Source organism: Euprymna scolopes, chromosome 2 (assembly GCF_053919585.1).
Source record: "Euprymna scolopes isolate OS-2025 chromosome 2, ASM5391958v1, whole genome shotgun sequence".
NCBI classification, from domain to species: domain Eukaryota; kingdom Metazoa; phylum Mollusca; class Cephalopoda; order Sepiida; family Sepiolidae; genus Euprymna; species Euprymna scolopes.
The window spans coordinates 186,993,566-187,013,936 of record NC_136483.1 but is presented as its reverse complement, the minus strand read 5'-3'; the positions used below and the strand labels follow the sequence as shown (position 1 = coordinate 187,013,936).

Below are 20,371 nucleotides of genomic sequence, written 5' to 3'. Positions count from 1 at the left end.
TTAACTTCATTGGTCTGTCGAGAACCGGTGTGTCAGTGGGATTGTGCCGTACGGTTAAATGAATGGTGAAATTAAATTTTACAGACATTTCGACCTTCCATTGCTGATAGCCACATGTAGTAAATGTGACATTTGTGTTGGTTATCTTTCGTTATTATTCTGTCTGGCTGTTGTTTATTGAAGTCACAAGCTGCAATTTGTGTGTGCAAGTGTTTTGACATTTGAATAACAGCAATAGAGTTGCCACAAGGAAATTAAAATATGAAAAATTAAATTATTTTTATTTTTCAGGATTTGAAAACATTGCTTGAAACTCAATTTTATCCCAAATCTCAACGAATACAAAATGAAAGGAGGGAAACAATGTAACATAATCGTTGCATGTCAACATTCGCGACCCACATGTTTTATGAAGACAGTTGCAAAAGAAACAAAGACAAGGAAAGAATTCGACTCACTTTTTTTTCAGTTGAAACAGACATTTATTTACATGTACTTGCAAAATAACGCCTTGTCTCTTGTTCAAAAGCCTTCTTGTACTCCAATTTGTTTAACAAGACTCGGCCGTGTTGCACAAGTGGTATTCTGTCTTTGTCAGGCAATGGCACATCTTCCCCTGTTGCTCTCAGGCCACTTATGTAATAAGTCTAATTCTGTCTCTTGGACTATTTTTTTTTTTTTTTCAATCTTTTCCTTTCTTCCTTGCTGGCATGTCACCTCGCACACTGCTGACATTTGCTATTGCTGCTGCTGATATATGTGCAGTCGTGTTGGTATAACAATTCTAACGTTTATTTCTAAGTCAGCAAATGTGTCCCTTTAACATAAACACCCCCAACTAATATGACAAACAACAAAATCTCACCAGTTCTCTGTAGAAATCCTTAAATATAATAATTAATCGCGGATTCTCTCTTTAATAATGAATATATAATCCGCATGAATTAAACTATCATATTTAAGCGTATCTTACAACCAGGTAACACCGGGTGGCCTGCTAGTATAATTATAAAACTCTGGATCGTCCAACTGGCTTGGCTTGCATCTTGTGTTGTCATGGAAACCAGCTTGTATTTAATATCATTCACACTCTTTTCTATAGTCCAACTATATTGAGTGCAAATAAACTTTGCTTAAAAACAGTTTCATGATTGAAACTGTTTTATTTTGCTTTGGTTTTGGTTCATGGCACTCAATTCATTCTTTTACTTTTGAAAAAGTGAGTACATGTTGGATGCAATACAATATGAAATAATTAACTACGATAATAAATATGAAACCCGTGTAAGATAAAACATATTTAAGCAAATTTAACAATCAGCAACGCTGGGCGCCCCTGCTAGTGTGTGTGTAATATATATTAGTCATCCACATGCAGTACTGTTTCGCTGTTTCACAGCTCATCAGTGCAGCTAGATAGGCAACTGCTTCAAGCCAGGATCGAAACCCAACCGCCCAAATTACAGTCAAAGCTTCTCATCATTACGCTATATGGCTACTGCTGTGTGGGTAATGAATAAACGATGTTTTGACATCGTCCAAATGCATCCGCTCGATTTTTTTTTTTTTTTTTTTTTTTTTTTTTTTACACAGTGATCACCACTTATCAAGGCCCGGAAGCCACTCAGGGATAAGGGTTATTGCAAGTACATTACGTTAGTGAGGAGATTTGCTGAAATGTTTACTTAAGGGGGCGGTTCATTAGGAATTTGTTAACATTGGACTTGAAGACATCCAAGTTGTAGTCCGGAGGGAAGCAGGCAGACGGAACAGAGTTCCACAGGCGTGCAGTTCTAAGAAAGAAGCTTTGTTCATGGAATCTGCGTTTTGATTTAGGCACAGATATAGAGTGGGGGAAATTTTTCACAGTGGATTCAGCTAGACGGGTGTTTTTCGTGAAAGATTGGCGAGGGGGGACCAGAGATTGGAGTTCAGATGAGCATCTGCCATGGAAATAACGATAAAACAAGGACAGGCTCGCAACGTCTCTTCTGTGGGAGAGAGGTTGCAGGGTAGAGAAAAGGGCATCCCCCACTAAGCCACGAAGTCTATTTTGTACTCTGTCAAGGCAGGATAGGCTGTTTTTAGCAGCTCCTGCCCAGATATGGCAACAGTATTCCATCCTTGGACATACTTGGCTTTTATATAGATAGAGAATTGCATCCGTAGTGAGATATCTTCTGGAGCGGTAGAAGGATCCCACCATCTTTCCAGCGACCTTGGCAACAGACTTTATGTATGTGTTCCATTTCAGATCAGGAGTAAAGGTCAAACCCAGAAGCTTGTCAAAACACGGGGCCTCACCCAGACGAGAGCCATCCATCACAATTGATGCCAGATGGAGATCAGAGCGTTCATGATGTAAGGATAGCAGTTTGGTTTTGGATGCATTAAAGGTAACCAGCCACATCTTCCCCCACTGAACCACGCGCTCGAGATCAGAGGAGAGAGAATCAGAGAGAACTTTGTCATTTACAGCCTTTGATGTGTTGCCGTAGATGGTCGTGTCATCAGCATAGATGTCAACGAATGATTTAAGTATGTGTTTAGGGAGGTCATTGATGTAGATCAGGAAGAGAGTTGGGCCCAGGATTGACCCCTGAGGGACTCCAGCATTTATGTTGCAGGCCTCCGATTTTTGTCCATCTACCACTACTCTTATGAGCCTATCGGAGAGAAATGATTTAATGATTGAGAAAACATTTCCAGTTATACCGTAGCTGGAAATCTTGTGAAGTAGGTCCTTATGCCATACCTTATCGAAGGCCTTTAATATGTCAAGAGCAATTGCCCTAGAAAGGAAGCCTTTGTCGAGAGATTCACTAATCCTGTGGGATATAACCGTCAGCACATCTGCGGTAGATCTTGCAGAGCGGAAACCATATTGTGTGTCACTAAGAAGGTTATTCCTGCTGAGGTGGTTGACTATTTCTCTATTTAATATGGATTCCAGCAACTTACTCATAACACACAGGAGACTTATTGGTCTGTATTGAGAGGGAGATGACTTATCACCTGAATTCTGAAATACAGGGCAAACTGATGAGGTTTTCCAGGGAGTCGGAAAGCACTTCTCCTTAAGGCAGCGCTTAAATAGTTTCGTAAGTATGGGAGCAAGTTCTGGTTGAAGCTTTTTTAACACTATAATTGGGATGCTATCAGGGCCAGTTGCTTTACTGGAATCTAGGTTCTTTATTAGCTTGGCGACCTCATGCACGGATATTTGTATCTTACCTAGCTTATTCTGTGTTATAGGAGGAAATATGGGGAGTTGATGGCCTTCGGCGCATACGGTAGAATTAACTGCAAAGTTCTTTGCAAATAGTTTGGCCTTGTCTGACGCTGACGAGATGACCCCTGGTCCATTGATAATGGTTGGGATAGAACGCACACTTCTGTTCAGGATCCTATTTGTTATTTGCCAAAACTGTTGGGATCCAAGCCGCTGATCAGCTACCTTGGATTTAACAGACTGGGCATATAGCTCTCTTGCATTTTTTATTACTCTTTTACAGTGGTTGCTGGCAGACCTAAAAGCAGCTTTAGTCTCAGTGCATCTATTACGTTGGTAGCTATGGAAAAAGTGATTTCTGTGCGCGATAGCACCAGCACATTCTGGGGAGAACCATGGCTGGCTGTTAGGTTTTTGTTGGAATTTTTTAGATGGTATGAATTGGTCTATGCCTGCAATTAACCATTCGGTCAGATCTGATACTATAGAGGACACCTCCTTTTTAAACATGGAGTGCAGAGGTAAATCAGATATGAATGTACGGAAGCTATCCCAGTCGGCCATAGAGTATCGGTATACAGTACGGTAGAGGGGTACGTCTGGGGGCTTCTTACATTTCGTTTTTATCTTAACTGATACGACGGAGTGGTCAGAGGATCCTAGAGGAGAATGAACAGAATATGAACATAGCTCAGGGGAAGTTGAGAGAAAAAGGTCTAAGAGGCTTGCATATTGACCGGGTGTATCGGGCACATGGGTGGGTTCGCGAACAATCTGAGTGAGATCATAAGCAATGGCAAAATCATGACAAAACCTCCCCTCATCGTCTGTCTTATTTGAATGGGTCAGCCATTCCACGTTATGGATGTTGAAGTCACCACATATGTGGATGTTAGCCGAGGGATGTGAAGACAGTATGTGGTCTATTTTCTCAGATATGCTCTTAAAGATAGTAACTCCGCTGTTGTGGGGCCTATAGAGGGCAAATATAAATGCAGTGGTGTTAGCAAGTGCAACCCTGAAACACATATAGGGTAAATTAGGATCTTCTCTAGAGATATCCCTGCCACACGGGAAGCCATCCTTAATGTAGGCACATATTCCATGCCCATGGCGATCTTGGGGGTCAGATTTAGCTGTTAAATTTGAGTATCCGTTAATTATGAACTCATCTAGGGAAGTGGTCGGCCCTATTCCAGTTTCACTTAGAAAGAATATGTCCGGTTTCCTCTCCTGTAATTGGGTTTCAACCTCTGGAAGGTTGGAACGTAGACCCCTGATGTTGGAGAAGGAGACCTGGTAGTAGGGGTCTACGTTGGAAGATGGGGTTCTAGGTTTAATCGAGTTTTTATTCTGGAGATATTTCATGTTGAGGTTTGGGGATTTGTGGAATAGGTCGGCATACTTTGTTAGAGCAGTACGGAGAGGGAAAGTAAGAGAGAAAAAGACAGGAAATTTATTTTTTGTAGCACACGAAAAGGTAAAGCCGTAACAATTACCCACTAGTATGGCATCGAGAGGCCCCACCAGAGACTACTGCATGGTACAGATCCACTCACCAAATGGCAATGCAGCAGTCCCAGTACTTTGCGCCTGCTGATAGGACAGCCTCCTTAGTGGTTAATCCAAGGTTCGGGTCCCTGACTATCAGGCGGATAACGTCAGCCCAGACAAACGTTTACCTCCAGCACCCTTACTAGTGACATGGCAACAAGGACAGATAGAGAGAGAAAAATTTCCGACATCTCAGACTACTGGTCACCAAGTACTACCGACCTTTAAGCAGCTTTTTCTTCACCCTTTGTCAGAAAAATCACTCATTGAATGAGGACTGGATGACAAAATAGGAGAAGCGAGAGTTACTGGAGCTGCCGATAACACATCCACTGTATTATCTACTCTCCACAAATTGCATCGCTTAATACGCTAATGGCAATTTGTATATCACTTTCCAATATTCTCAACCCAAGATAGGGAGCATTATAGTCATCCACACACAGTACTACATATATAATCAACTGTTTCTTATTCAGTACCTTCCTTTATTTATTTCTGACCTTCATGAGTAATAAAAAAAAAAAAAAAACATATAGTGATCACTTGTTTGGAAATAAACCCCAACACATGTCACTAAAAACGTAAAATTAGAATATCAGGCAGTCATCTTAAACTGTATACAAGACTAGCTATAAACAAAAATCACTTACAATGAGGTTTGGGCATGTGAGGCTATTTTTGGACTTCAAGTTTGTGGCCGTTTCAAGAGTCAAAATGTTTCTGCCAGTTGTGTACATTAAATGAAGACTTGGTGGGTCATCCTTGCATCCGTTTGACATAAGAGTCATCGTTTTATTTGGAGTTTCTACCATTTCTGCACTTGCACTCCTGAAGCTGAACTGGATGTGGAAAACATTGCCGAGAAAATTGCCTTTGAAGAAAGGGACATTTAAAGAGGATACGCCATCTAAGAAAGCACTTTCTTTCAAGATTTGGATTCTGTTAGACTGACCGATGTAGGCGTGGCTGGGTGACTTGTCCAGGATGTCCTTGTTAAATGGTAACAACAGCAGAACTTCACAATATGCAGATTTCAGAACTGTAACGATAAAAATAAAAATACTTCAAATAAATTTTACTTCCTAGCATTGTAAACAAGTTCTTGCTGAGTCGTACTTTTAAATAATCGAATTCTATTTCATTCAAACTTTAAATTGACGTTTTTAATGGATCTTTTGTCCCAATCACTGTCACACCTTGATTAACAATCCTATTTCAGCTCCCTTCCAGGTGAACAACTTTATTGTCTTTCTACTAAGCTCACTTTCTACAAACTTTGTTCTGATAAACTTCTTTCCTTTTTTTTTTTTTTTTTTACTTATCACTTGGTGAGGGAGGAGGAACGTGAATAGTTTCACAGGTGTAACAAAATAGTACTATTTTATATTATACATTAATTATTTTTTTTTTTATTATACATTAATTATTTTATATTATACATAAACTATCTTACTTTTGCACAAAATTATTCTCTCCACGCGTTATTTAATACAGCACATCAGTAGCATTCACCTTAGGTGGATTGAACCGGCTTCCTCAGAATGAAGAAATTTCATAGAAACATAAAATTCACAAGTGGTCTCCAGTCACATGTATATCCTCGTTAGATGATGACTTTTTTTTTCTTTTTTGCAGCTAGGTGTCTACATATGCCTATATACAGTGCCTGGTAATTCCAAATGGTCACCCATCTGGTACTGACCAGGCTCAAAATAGGTTAACTTTAGTGATCTGACGAGAACCAATGTATCAACATGACTATGCCGCATATAAGAGTTATTTAATGCTGAACAAAGTTGTAAAATCTAGTTCTGTAGATAGAATATTTTATATTTGTAAAATACATTGCCCTTGAAATACATTCGTCCCAGAATAAATTCCGCTAAGAATACATTACATTCCTATCAAGATAAAACAAAACACATCCTAATAAAAATTTCTTTTAGAAAGAAATTTTTAAAAAAATTTTCTTCCTTTGAAGATTGTAATGCTGGGTATGGGGCAGCCAAACCAGCTGCCAACATTGCCCTGCTTTTTATTGAAACCAACCGAGAGCCCTTTTTAGTATCCTTGTTGTTCCCTTAAGTGCAATTGTCTGGACCTCTTTTGCACTTGATTCACCAGGAATATTAGTTAGGTAGGACTTCAGGTTCTTCTTTATAACCTCTGTGGCATCTATGATAACTTATATGATTGATATCTCCCTAAGATTCCAGTTTCTTTTCATATCATACATGAGATTTGATATTTAGTCCGTTTCTCCTTTTCAGCTCTGTTCAGACCTCCATCATTAGAGACACTCACTTCAACCAAGATTGCAACTCTCTCTGACTTATTTCATAAACTATGTCAGGTTTCACAGCAGCATTTTCAAGGTAGGTGGCTGTGAGTATTACATGGTCGTAATGTATGGTATAGAAGTCATTTCCAACTGATCTTTCAGGTTGATGTTCCCATTGCTCTTAAAATACAAGGCATTACTCGTGGAAAACACTCTTTGGCAGTTGTAAGCCAGTTTGTTTTCAACACAATCGCCCTTCACACATTACCTTCTAACATCGATTTGGGAAGAAAATAAAAAAGGAGAAATCTTTTTAGGATAATCAAATTAGAAATCACGGTTTAGGGATAAACTTATACATATTAAAACATAATGTGACCATCCAATCGACCAGATCAGGCCTCTCCAATCTCCTGTATAGCCAAAGTAAGGATTTAAGTGGAATGTAACAAGGTCCCCGACCACAGCAGCCCAGCAACAAAGATCCCATCCTAAGACATCATGAGTCGCCACCCACGGGATACAGATAAGTCCATTTAAATGGAATGGACATGCAATGGTTTCATGCCAGTCATGCACTGTACAGCTGGATGTACAACTCAACTTGATATGAATTATGCACATTCACTCAACTCTGCATACTATGACGTTTGTTAATTTGTGACGAAAACCAGATTCCATTAAACAATTCTTTTTTCTAAAATTTATTTTGATCTTTATAAAAAATAAATGCTAAATTCTTGAAAATATAAAGGAGTAACAAATTAGGTTCTGATGAAGGGATACGATACAAACAATTATGATCACTTCCATATAAATAATGGTAATTAACGTCAATGAAAAATATGTCGAAATTTTGGAAAACCTGACAATGGATGAACGAGGAATTTTATAAATTTTGTAATCATTTTATAAATTGTCTTTTTCAAAATTACAATATTTGTTTAGAATGTTTTTTTTTTTTTTTTTTTTTTTTTTTATTACTTTGGATTGTCATTTGTTTTTTTATTACTTTGGATTGTCATTTGTTTTTTTTATATTACTTTGGATTGTCATTTGTTTTTTTTATATTACTTTGGATTATCATTTGTTTTTTTTTATATTACTTTGGATTGTCATTTGTTTTTTTTATATTACTTTGGATTATCATTTGTTTTTTTTATATTACTTTGGATTGTCATTTGTTTTTTTTTATATTACTTTGGATTGTCATTTGTTTTTTTTTTATATTACTTTGGATTGTCATTTGTTTTTTTATTACTTTTGTCGTTTGTTTTTTATTACTTTTGTCATTTGTTTTTTTATTACTTTTGATTGTCATTTGTTTTTTTTTCAATTTTGACTGTCATTTGTTTTTATACTTGAGTGCTTTCAATTGATGTTAAAAAAAAAAAAAACGAAACACAAAAGAATTTTTAAAATTTACAAACCACTCCATGTGTTTCATTTACCTTTAGTCAAAATTCTCAGAAATCAAGGCGACTCTTTCCTAAAACTATCATTATCTCTATACGAGATACATAGATATTCGAATGTTCCATCAAAGTTCTTTCATTCCAACACCGAGTCAGTAAACAAATTGAGAACATAATTTTCCAATTATCCTCTCCCCAGTTGACCATTTTAAATATGTTATGGTATATCTTTATTTTTGATCGTTTCGCGTTCTGTATTCCAGAATAAGAATTCATCTACTCTGATGGAGTGTTCAGCTTTGCGTTGCTAATTGAAGTAACATCACTTAGAGAAGATGCACCATTCCCTGTAAAGGCCAGAATTAAAGCGATCTTATTAGGGCTGTGAATACTATGTGATGCTGAATATTTGGTCAGGGTTTACTTTGAGGGAAAATTATCATCCTGACAGGTTGTCTTGACAAACTCCTGTAATATGCAATATGTAATATGCAACGTGCAATATGCAATGTGCAATATGTAATATGCAATGTGCAATATGTAATATGCAACGTGCAATATGTAATATGCAACATGCAATGTGCAATATGTAATGTGCAATGTGTAATATGCAACGTGCAATATGTAATATGTAAATGTAATATACAATGTGCAATATGTAATATGCAATGTGCAATATGCAATGTGCAATATGTAATATGCAATATGTAATCTATTGCGGAATTTGTTTCCAAATACAAATCTTGCCACTTGTCAACGAAGCTAAGTATGAATACAACGGATTTAAAATTTGAAAGAAGAGTTTGACTTTATAACCAAGCTAATGCTAATCGTTTCCATTTTACTCAACGAACCCTACACAATGGACATCTCTTAAAACATGAAAAATATTAAAATGAAAAATAAATAAAAACATGGATTTTAAAAACGCTGCCATTCAATTTGCATGTTTAGAGACAAAATATACTTTTTTCAAACAACTTAAGCGTGACCGATAGATCAAGAATCTCTTAAAAGAAGCATCGACGCATCTACTCATGTATTTATATAGAACTATTAGAAGGCACTGCAAGAAACGGAAATAGGTCGGTCTTATTTTAAAAGAAAAAACAAGTGATTTTCTATTTCTACTATAGTAAACCTTACTTGATTAGTCAAAACTAATGTAATATGTGTGACCGTGTTCCAAATGTATATTTCAATAGAAAACCTCTTTATCAAATGATTGATGTTTTAAATCCCTTGAAATTCATATTGACCGGTAATGTTTTATGGTTATTGTAGAACTGGAACCTCATTCACTCATTTCAATGCACTGAGTAACCGTCTGTACGGCGAAAAAAAAAAAATCCCCACTTCTCCAAGCGACCTGCTTTATATTACATTCACCCATGTGAATCTTGCGAGATCACATGAGACCGTTTCTGTTAAATATCGCAGACGCCATTACTTTTTCCTGTCCAACGTGCATGACAGGCAGACGTTTTACAGGTAGGCCGTTTGCATGTTCGTTTCTTTTTTCCCCACAGTTATACCGCATTTTTATTTTCAATTTAAATATTCAAAAAAATAAGTTAAAAAATTACATTAAAAGTAAACATTTAAATTATTAAATTAATAGAATTTTACTCACCTGCTGACCCGAACTCGTTGCCAGGCTGAATAAAAACACATGTACACAATTTCTGAGACCAACGAGTCTTAGGGGCACATCGTTGGGACTGCCATATACCCCCAGCATCTTTTTCGTAAAATTTGAGTTTATTTTTGCTGTTCGGTCGGTATTCACTGCAATGAATTCCTGGATTTGAGAAAATGATATCTTATTAGAATCTAACAAAAAAAATGAAAATTCGACATTAAATTTGTAAAAACCTTTATTCACCTCAAACAAGATATGTTGCTAGTGAAATGAATTTGCTTGATAAAAAATAAAACTGTACATTTTTATCACATAATTCGTTTAAGGTGCTATTGTTGGACTATTGGTTGGCCAATGCTGGATTTTCTGAATAGCAAACACAAAGAACCTGCCTGGACATCCTAGATATTGACCTGGAGATGACGTCAATGGCCTGACAAAGAAAACAATGACAATCAGTCAATATAAACATGCACATGTATGCACACATCAAAGAACAGACAGTGGGAGAGGAGTCAAACAGATGTGTGTGTGACCACAATTCACCAACCCCATCCTCCTCCATATTTCTTGCTCTCATGCGGCATGCCATTTATTATAAGTAGGAATTGAAATGTCAAAATAGAGACAGTAATTTCAAAAACTGAGGGAATCATTGAGTTATTAAAAACTATGTATGTATTCGAAAATAATGCAGCTGAAAATTATACATTTTATACAACTTGCTTAATATTATAACACTATATGAATAGATGCAAAAGTTTCAATATTCTGTGCAATCTCAGTCAAATATTTCCTCTTATGTCAATACTAAAGCAAGCAGATAAAACCGTAGTTTAATAACTTAGTATAATGCAATGAATTTTTGCTAAATATTATTAAATGAAAAACTACAGTTAAAATCTACAGGCAGTTTACGTAAAATGCTGAAAGGCTAACTAATGAATTAGAGCAGTCAACGTCATATATATATATATATATATATATATATATATATAAAGCAAAACGGCCGCACACATTTTTATATGTACAGCAAAGGCTTTTTTCACTGGGGTTCTCGGGAGGAGGGGTACTATGTTTTAGAACTTTTTATATACTCCGTGGATTGTAATATCTACGATTTGCGAACAGAGATCATCTATATCTTTTATTTGTGTGACTTTTACAAAATTCGTGCTATTTCATTCTGTCGTGTGTTTGTTTGACTTTTTCGTACGAAAGCGAAACTAATCAACAGCAAAGCCGTCAGTGGCCTTTTGTGCCGGAACATCTTGAAAGGAATTAGCAATGATCAATGTGGGGAAAACCCTCCATATCAGACAATTGCTATTCATTTGAGAGTTCCCCTTTTTTCAGGGTAGCTTGGTTTCTCCAACATCGTGGGGAAACAAATGTAATGGCGGAAAGCTGAACTGGCCATCAGCCAACGTTCGTTTCTGCACCTGCTAGCAAGTCAACTTTTTGATTGACACCACTAAATTTGAACGCTTTTCACTTCCTATGGCTTCGTAGCATAGCGGTACGAGTTTACGTTTTCTTTCACTTTCTTTTTTGCCTTTGAGTTCATCACGAGTTCGAGCCCTCCTCCCTACTAACACTTTTTCTTTTACACCTCCAAACATCCAGGCAACGCCGGGTACCTCGCTAGTTTAAGAAAAGATGTATTTGCTGTCATTGATTTATTTTAAAAAAAAAATGAATATTTATGATGATTTGAACAACAAAAAAAAATGTTAAGTTTTTGTATCAAGCTAGAGTTCCTCTTTCTTTGGAAATCAAAAGTTTTTGTCATTTATTTTAAATTAAAAATATATGGTTTTACAAATTTTAAATTAAATATTAATCGCATACTCGTAGATAAGAAATTTAAATAACTATTTTATTTATAAACAATGCAGGCAGAGCAGCAGAACTTTGAACTTTATTAAAGAACATTTTTAAGTAATGTTAATTTTAAAAAGTTTACTTTATAAAGTTCTGTATTGTTTAAAAATGGAATACTTGTTAACTCCAGTAATCTATATAATTATAAAACTCCCATGACCTTGTAACGAGTGATGTAACCCACTTTCCGGTTTACAACATCCGGTTGGAACTAATGCGGCCCTTTATAACTAGAGGGCGTGATTACAAAATTTTTTTCTTCCAATTTTTTAAAAGTCGTCTGCTTACATTCTTATTGCCGATTTTCCAGTAGCTGATTAACCTTACCATAGCTTGGCATACTCCTGTATTTTATCTGCACACGCCAAGCAAAAATCCGGATCGGTAAATGCACACGTTCCTATTACATTAAATAACGTTTTCTTTTGTTGTTTTTTAAACAGCAAATACTTGAATCTATTCGGTCATATTTTTTACACATATTAAATCCATTATTTTAACAAATTTAATATTTTAAATTCTTCATAAGTTGTTAAACAAAGCTGTAAAAAAAATGTCGTCAGCGTTCGATTCGTAGGAAAATTATGTTTATTTGGAAAAATAGGCAATTTTAAACGATTAGGAAAGATTTTTTTCCATGAGTAAACCGTCCAGATGCCATTAATCCGGAAATATGTTTCTATATAATTAGAAAAAGAAATTACAACACTAATATATATATATATATATATATATATATAATAAATGTTTTGGTTCGGAAAAATATCTTGTTTGTTACTTATTTGCTGCAGTATTTGACAAAGAAATTGGAGTTATCCCCCCCCCACCATTGCCGCCGTCCGTATACTGCAGAATTGCCGAAAATAAATTAATAAAAACACTTTAAGTTAAATAAAAGATGTAATGTTTTCTCACTTACCTATTAAAAGTAACACGTGATTAGAACAAAACGTTTTCGATAAAATCGCTCGATCTGTTAGGGTTTCTAAATAATATGCTTTTGTTCTAAAAAAAATGTCGAGCGTTTCGTCTATGTGGTAGAAATGAACTAATCGCAAAACGGTGTAAACATGATTTTGTTCCTTATATTAAAAATGCCAACCACATTTTTTTGGTCGAGATTACTATTTTAAAAAAAGGAAAAATGTTTTTATATGTAATAAATTCTAACTATTTTTACTTACAAAACATATAAATCATTTAAGGAACAAAATATGTTAATGCAAAACTAACTTTTGTCTGTATTTGAAAATAAAAATAATGACCAATTGGTGCTAGGGTCCTGACATTATAGCCGCATTTTCGTATTGCGAAAGTGCGAAAGTCTAGCTCTGCTAGAAATCTGCGGCCGCTGTCAAAAAAAAAAAAAAACATTTTTCTTTACGTCACAAGGGCCACGCTCATATATGAATTCCATAGCTAATATAATATCACGGGTAGTCTAGTTGTTTATTAACATTAAATGGAGAAAAAAAAAACAAAAAAAACAGTGTGATCCTTTTAATGTGTTGAGGACAGGATGGCCTGTTTATGCAATTGAGATCCCGTCCTCCATATTGTTTAATGAATTGAATGGTAGGCGATTGAGAAGCAAAAGGTCGCAAGTGAAAACGAAACATACCAATATGCGATAGTGAAAGAATGTAGATTCATTTACATAAATATGCACGTGAAGAAATTAATACAGAAAGAATAAGAGCTCGTTAGCTAGAAAAAGGAATCGAGTAACGTTACTTGCGATTTATGAGAGGCTGAGGATAGGTCAGTAGGGCTGGTTGGGTGGCCATTCTAACTGGAGCGGCTCTTCGTTATATGTTGACTGGTTGAGGGTCCAGAAATATAAGAAACAGGAAGTGACGTGGTTGTGTCACTCTCTGGTTACCAGAGTTAAAGTTAGCCAGAGATTACCGTTTTGTGTCCGTTGGCTGGGAATTTGAATTTCCACAAATGTCCCCTCCAGTCATGCAAGAGTTACAGACCTCTTTTTCACTTAAAGTAAACATTTGTCTTTACTCGGTAGATACCATTTCTGCGTGCGTTTATTAAAGTTATTATTTATTTATTTTTTAAGAAAATCTCCCCTCAAAAAAAAAAAAAACACAAAAAAAAACAAAACAAAACAGAAAAAAAACAAACAAAAAACAGATAAAACAAACAAACAAACAACAGATAAAACAAACAAACAAACAACAGATAAAACAAACAAACAAACAACAGATAAAACAAACAAACAACAGAAAAAACAAACAAACAAACAACAGAAAAAACAAACAAACAGAAAAAACAAACAAACAGAAAAAACAAACAAAATAAAAAACAGAAAAAACAAACAAAAACAAACAAAAAACAGAAAAAACAAACAAAAAACGAAAAATAATCAAACTGAGGTTTATGTTTATTTATAACTGACACGTGCGTTGGCAGTCAACCAGTGTCGAGTGAAATGTGGCTCCATTGAGGCCTTCGGCTTCCAGGGTCCTTATTCCATAATAATTGTGACCACAATATTTACATTTTTGGAAAGTCAGTTCAACGAAGGAACATGATAAAAAAATGGCTTTTGTAATAACAGATTGATTAAAATTGTAACATTCTTATCAAAGAAATAATTTACTTTGCTTCCTTAAGCACGTTCTCGGATTCGTTGATGACAGTTTTATTTTATTTTTTTAAATTATTATTTTATTTATTTATTTATTTATTTTGATAAAATTTGCATATTGTCCGACGTTGTTTGGTCGTAAAATACGCATAAATATTATATTTTAATTCATGCAAAAACATGTGGATTCAGTTCACTTCTTGTAAGAAAAAAAAAAAAAAAGAAAGAAAAGAAAATACTCAAGCTATGATCGAAACCAAAACCTAAAAATAGCGAGTCAAATACGATAGCCATTAGGTCAGCTTGACACGTCTTTAAAAAAGTGTTTTCATACCTACTTATAAGGAATATGTCATGTGAACCATTCACACATGTGCATTCGTGAAACAGTTGACAAACAATTATCCGATGACCTCAACATACTTTTTCCGGATGAAAACCGATTAAAAAGTTCTCCATGTGTTTGAATACCCTATATCCCAAATTTCAAACCTGTAGATCAGAAATTCGGTGAGTACATAGGTTGAGAATCCCCCCCCCCATTTTCATTTTTAAAGAAATATAGATTAATAATACTATTTTTTTTTTACTCTGTTTCATTCCAAACTAATCATATTTCCGTTACCTAAACAGGGGAGCAAGATGTCTGTTCATATTATATTTAACCTTCTGCACATTAATACAGTCAGGGTAACAGGAAAAAGGGACGGAATTCCAAAGTCTAGCAATCTGAGTGAAGAATCTATTAGAGCAGAAGGCATTCCGGCATCTAGGGATCTCTATAGTGATGGTGTGGGATTGTGCTGCTGAACGGGTTTCTTGGGGATATGCGAGTCGAGTGGGTAGAATTGCAATGAGTTAATCAGAGTATGTTTGTTGGCGTTTAAATAGACGATGGAGAATTACGCCTATAGTGTCATGAGTGGTGGCAACTGTTGCTGTGACTGAGCAGACCGATGCGGGAGTGGCAGATTCTGTTGTACTTCCCACAGGGATAGCCTTTGTCATGCCCTGCCGATGTTGCATCTGATGCTGTCCTTTTGCGCCTGCCTCTCTTCCCCCACTATTCATTTCTTCTCTCCTCGCTCAGCCGGACACACGTGGAGATTGTGATGGAATAAAAAGCATTTTAAAACACAAACAAATAAGGTAGGTAGAAAAGTAACTTAGTATCTATGGTAACATTTATTGGTAAAGTCACTAAATACCGTATTGAATTAATTAGTAAGAAACAAATACAATATTAGCTTAAAAAAATTTTTTTTTGTTAAATATTACATGAGGAATTATTTCGAGTTAAAATTTATTTTACGCATCTGAACTTGAGAAATAAAGTTTAAATATGTTAAACATTACGTAAAGAAAAACAAACATGGCGGTCTTAGGTTCATTGATTAGAAAAGCGAAATGCCTTGACCGCGTTGGTCTCATTGATCGAAAAAGCGAAACGCCATAATGCGAATGCCCACCCAGAATTATTTTCTCGCTATCAATTCAATACGCTATGACTTTACTCATTTATTTTTTGTATATTTGATTTTGTTATTTTTTTTTTTTGTTAACTTCACTGCAGAATCCCCGAAAGCAGTTTGACACCTATAATAACCTGGAACCTCCACTTGTAATCAATTTGCGGCCCACCAATGTAGCACAGTACGGTGGAACCACTGACTTATCCATTCATAAAAAAATATAAAATCTTACCGATTACAAAAAAACAAACACCCCCCCCCCAAAAAAAACCAACCAAACAAAAGAACACAGACGCACACGTACTCACCTTTGTTAGGCGGTAACGAAAATGGGAACCTTCCTGTAAACTTCGTTGTGCTTTCTTGCGTGGACGTCGTTTTGACCTGGCGTTTTTGCCCTGATGTGGTAGCTGTCTGGAATATCGTGGCAGGTGAACCATCAGCCGAAGTGGTCAGTATTGGCGGTCGGTCTGGACATTCCCGAGAAATGCGTCGATTACCTGGCTGTGAAACCCGGGGTCGAATACACTGACAAAATGGTTGGTTCCAAACAAGACCCGTTCCACATTTGTGAAGCACCCACAGAAATTTGAACAGTTTTCGATCATAGTAATTATCACTTAACGAGTTGACTCTGTACCCATCACAAGCTGCTGATGCTACAACGCTGAGAACTTTAAAGAAAAAGTAAATAAAAATGGTTTTTAAATTCAATAAAAATAAGCAATTATTGATGATTGATTTTGTTTTATTTATGTTTGATTAGGCCACTAATTAAAAGATTTGGTCTAAAATTTATATTTAACACACCTTAAAATAAAAGAAAAAATAAGAAAAAATTAATTTACAAAGCCTGACGTTATAAATTAATAGATTTGTCATTAAGTTTGACGTTCATTACAAGGAAAAATCAACCCAAATAAGAATAACCAAAATGCGATTTATTATTGAGCAGAAATAACTAAAAAGTAGTTAGAACGAAGGCAGGTAATCATCGGTATTATTAACCCCATCTGAATAATCTAACTTATAAAGCCATTAAATCTTCAAAAGCCTGTTCAATGACAAGGCTGATTCAGATAACGTTAAATCAAATAGGAAAGTACTAACTCGTGCGACGTAAACACCGAATGCCTTTAAGAAAAGAAAAGAAAAAAGAAAAGAGATCTGACGCAATATTAACACTTACACGTTTGAAAACAGAATAAAAATCGATTGCAAAAGAATATCAAATATTTTATATTCCAGAAAACACATTTGTCCGATGAAAATTGAAAAGTAGAATACTAACACTTACATTTATGTTAACATGAAAAACTAATATATTTGAAAGAAGTACATCTATTTATGTCCATAATATTTTAAGCGCGTCTAAATTGAATTGGTTTGAAAAAAAAACAAAAAAACATAATAGGTTAAAGTAGTTTGTTTGAAGTATTGTTTAATGTGTATATAAGAAGAAATTTAAGTTTGTATAAGGCAGAACAATGCAAAGATTTGACGGATGGATTCAAACTGACGCAACTTAAGATAATGATAGAAGCAGCTATGCAGTTTCACTTTTATTAATCAATTCATATGTATAACCATGATATATTTTTATACATACGATATTGTACATGTAGGATTTCTTACTTCTCTCAGACGGCTAGGTGATGTGTTCGTGTTGCTATATTTCGAAATGTCTTCCGTTTATCAGGTGTTTGTTCGGCTTTCAAACGTTCACGGCAGGTTTTATTGCAGAAGGAGCAGGTTCGTAGAAATTGGAAATTAATTTATCCGTTTCAGATGCATAATCTATTAATATCGGACGTGTGGTGTTACCATATTATTTTGCAGTTTTTATATTAATATTTAATCTTAATTAGTTTTTGTTTTACATGGAGGTCATCACTTATCAAGGCCCGGAAGCCACTCGGGGATAAGGGTTATTACGTGTACAGTAATCAATGAGATAGTATCGTAGTAATCGTTAGTATTGGAGATTTGATAAAGTATCTTAAGGGGGCGATTCATCAGGAATTTGTTTATGTTGGACTTGAAAACATCCAAGTTGTAGTCAGGTGGGAAACAGGCAAACGGAACAGAGTTCCACAGGCGTGCAGGTCTAAGAAAGAAGCTTTGGTCATGGAATCTACGTTTTGATTTAGGCACAGATAAAGAATGGGGAAAATTACTGACAGTGGTTTCAGATAGACGGGTGTTTACATGAAAGATTGGCGAGGAGGGACCAGAGATTGGAGCTCAGATGAGCACTTGCCATGGAAATAACGATAAAACAAAGACAGGCTCGAGATCAGAGGAGAGAGAATCAGAGAGAACTTTGTCATTTACGGCCTTTGATGTGTTGTCATAGATGCCATTATTTTTGTACTATTAACTAGTCTTTATTTTATGTTTTTTCTGCGGTTCTCTTAGGATCATTGGACATTTTCTTGTATATATTATTATTGGACAGGTTTTGGTATTCGATATTATTTATAGTTTTAATATCATTAATTACTTCGTATTATTAGCTAGTCTTAATTCATTCATTTTTTTTAAATTTTTATTTTCTGCGAACCAGTCTTATTTTTTCTGAGTTTTTAGGGGTTTGGACTTTTTTATAATTAAGGAGAGGAAGCAGTTTATTTATTCTAAGATAATTTAAGATTTTTTTAAATTAAACAAACAAACAAACAAACAAAAAAACTTAATCTAATGTTTAAACATAATCTATACATGTATAATTATCTAGGAGACTTCTGACATTACAGAACCCCCCCCCCCCCAAAAAAAAACACAGAACACTTACTATGTAAAACCTAGCACTTACCATTTACACCAATTGCTAAAACCGGTTTTTCAAAAATGCATATATTTCGTCCCTATTTAAAAATAGCACATATAATCCGACTAAACTTAACTCGCTAAAATACGTAATCCCACAAGGAAAATAGTAGTTGACCAGTCGTAAAAGACGCTTAAATATGTTTTAATTCATCCAAATTTCGTATTTAGAGCTAATTCTCTATTGATTATTCTCTTGTGCCCAACATATAGTAGTGGCTGTCCGACACGGTTCGGTCATAAAATACGCTTACATATGATATTTTCATTTATGTAGATTTCATACTTATTGTTATAGAGCCAATACCCTATTGATTATTATATTATACCCAATATATAGTTATGACTTTAAAAGTAAAAAAAAATTATGATTTAGGTATTATCAGCTAGAATCAAAACCAAAACATGTAGCTCTCCAGCTTTGTCCGTTATTGTCTGAGCTTAATGCATCTAAATACTAAAAAACAAAAACAAAAAAAAGCCGCAGTTAAAGATATGAATGTATATTTGTGCATGCGTAGAATAGGTTTAGTTGACTTAGGCCTGCCAAGTTCTAATTTTTTTCAATTTTGACTCTTAGCAACTATTTTACCGGTTAAAAACCAAATCGAATGTGATCTAGATTTTAAAATCCCCCTCATACGAAGTATTCTTGCTAATTCTCATAACCAGGAAAAAATGACGTCACTCATAAAAACAATAAATTAGTGATGGGTTAGAGATAATTGAAGGTTTAAAAACAAGATTTTCCTGTGACCACATGGTGTCTTAAAAAAATTTAACGAATATATTTTTTCTTTCCTCGAATATTTTTGTGCGCAAACAAAAAAAAAATATCTGAATTATTTCCATGATTGATCTTAATTTATTGGATAAAATACTTAGAAGTCATCAAGAACAATTTTCATAGGCACAAAACAAATTGAGAATTTAACAAATTGAGAATTTAACAAATTGAGAATTTAACAAATTAAGAATTTAACAAATTAAGAATTTAACAAATTAAGAATTTAACAAATTAAGAATTTAACAAATTGAGAATTTAACAAATTAAGAATTTAACAAATTGAGAATTTAACAAATTGAGAATTTAACAAATTGAGAATTTAACAAATTGAGAATTTAACAAATTGAGAATTTAACAAATTGAGAATTTAACAAATTAAGAATTTAACAAATTGAGAATTTAACAAAACAATTTCAAACACAGCTCTTAGCGGCGTCGACCGTGTTTGAATTGTTTTTTTTTTTTTTAGTATATCAAATACAAAAAATGAATTCTAGTTTAATCCGGATTTTAAAACAAATATTCGCTGCCTTGTTTAACCGTTCGAAGAACATTTTCCAACATGAATTCGGTGGGAAGGATAATGACTGGAAATTACTTTTGTTACCTCGAAAACTTGGTACAAAGAAACACCAAGGCTATACAAATTTTATTTTACAAAAAAAAACAA

The 20,371-nt window shown here is 34.8% G+C and overlaps 1 protein-coding gene across 4 annotated transcripts in view; it reads right to left on the bottom strand.

Annotated features, from left to right (window-relative positions):
• LOC145299599 (uncharacterized) overlaps nucleotides 1-20,371 on the bottom strand; it is a 73,197-nt gene that overhangs the window by 9,653 nt on the left and 43,173 nt on the right. For all 4 annotated transcript variants that reach the window (XM_080144420.1, XM_080144421.1, XM_080144419.1 and 1 more), the window contains 3 exons: nucleotides 16,394-16,759; nucleotides 10,119-10,286; nucleotides 5,440-5,828 (listed from right to left, as the gene is read on the bottom strand). In XM_080144420.1, the coding sequence (XP_080000546.1) occupies nucleotides 5,440-5,828; nucleotides 10,119-10,286; nucleotides 16,394-16,759 (923 nt within the window). The remainder of the gene's footprint in view (nucleotides 1-5,439; nucleotides 5,829-10,118; nucleotides 10,287-16,393; nucleotides 16,760-20,371) is intronic.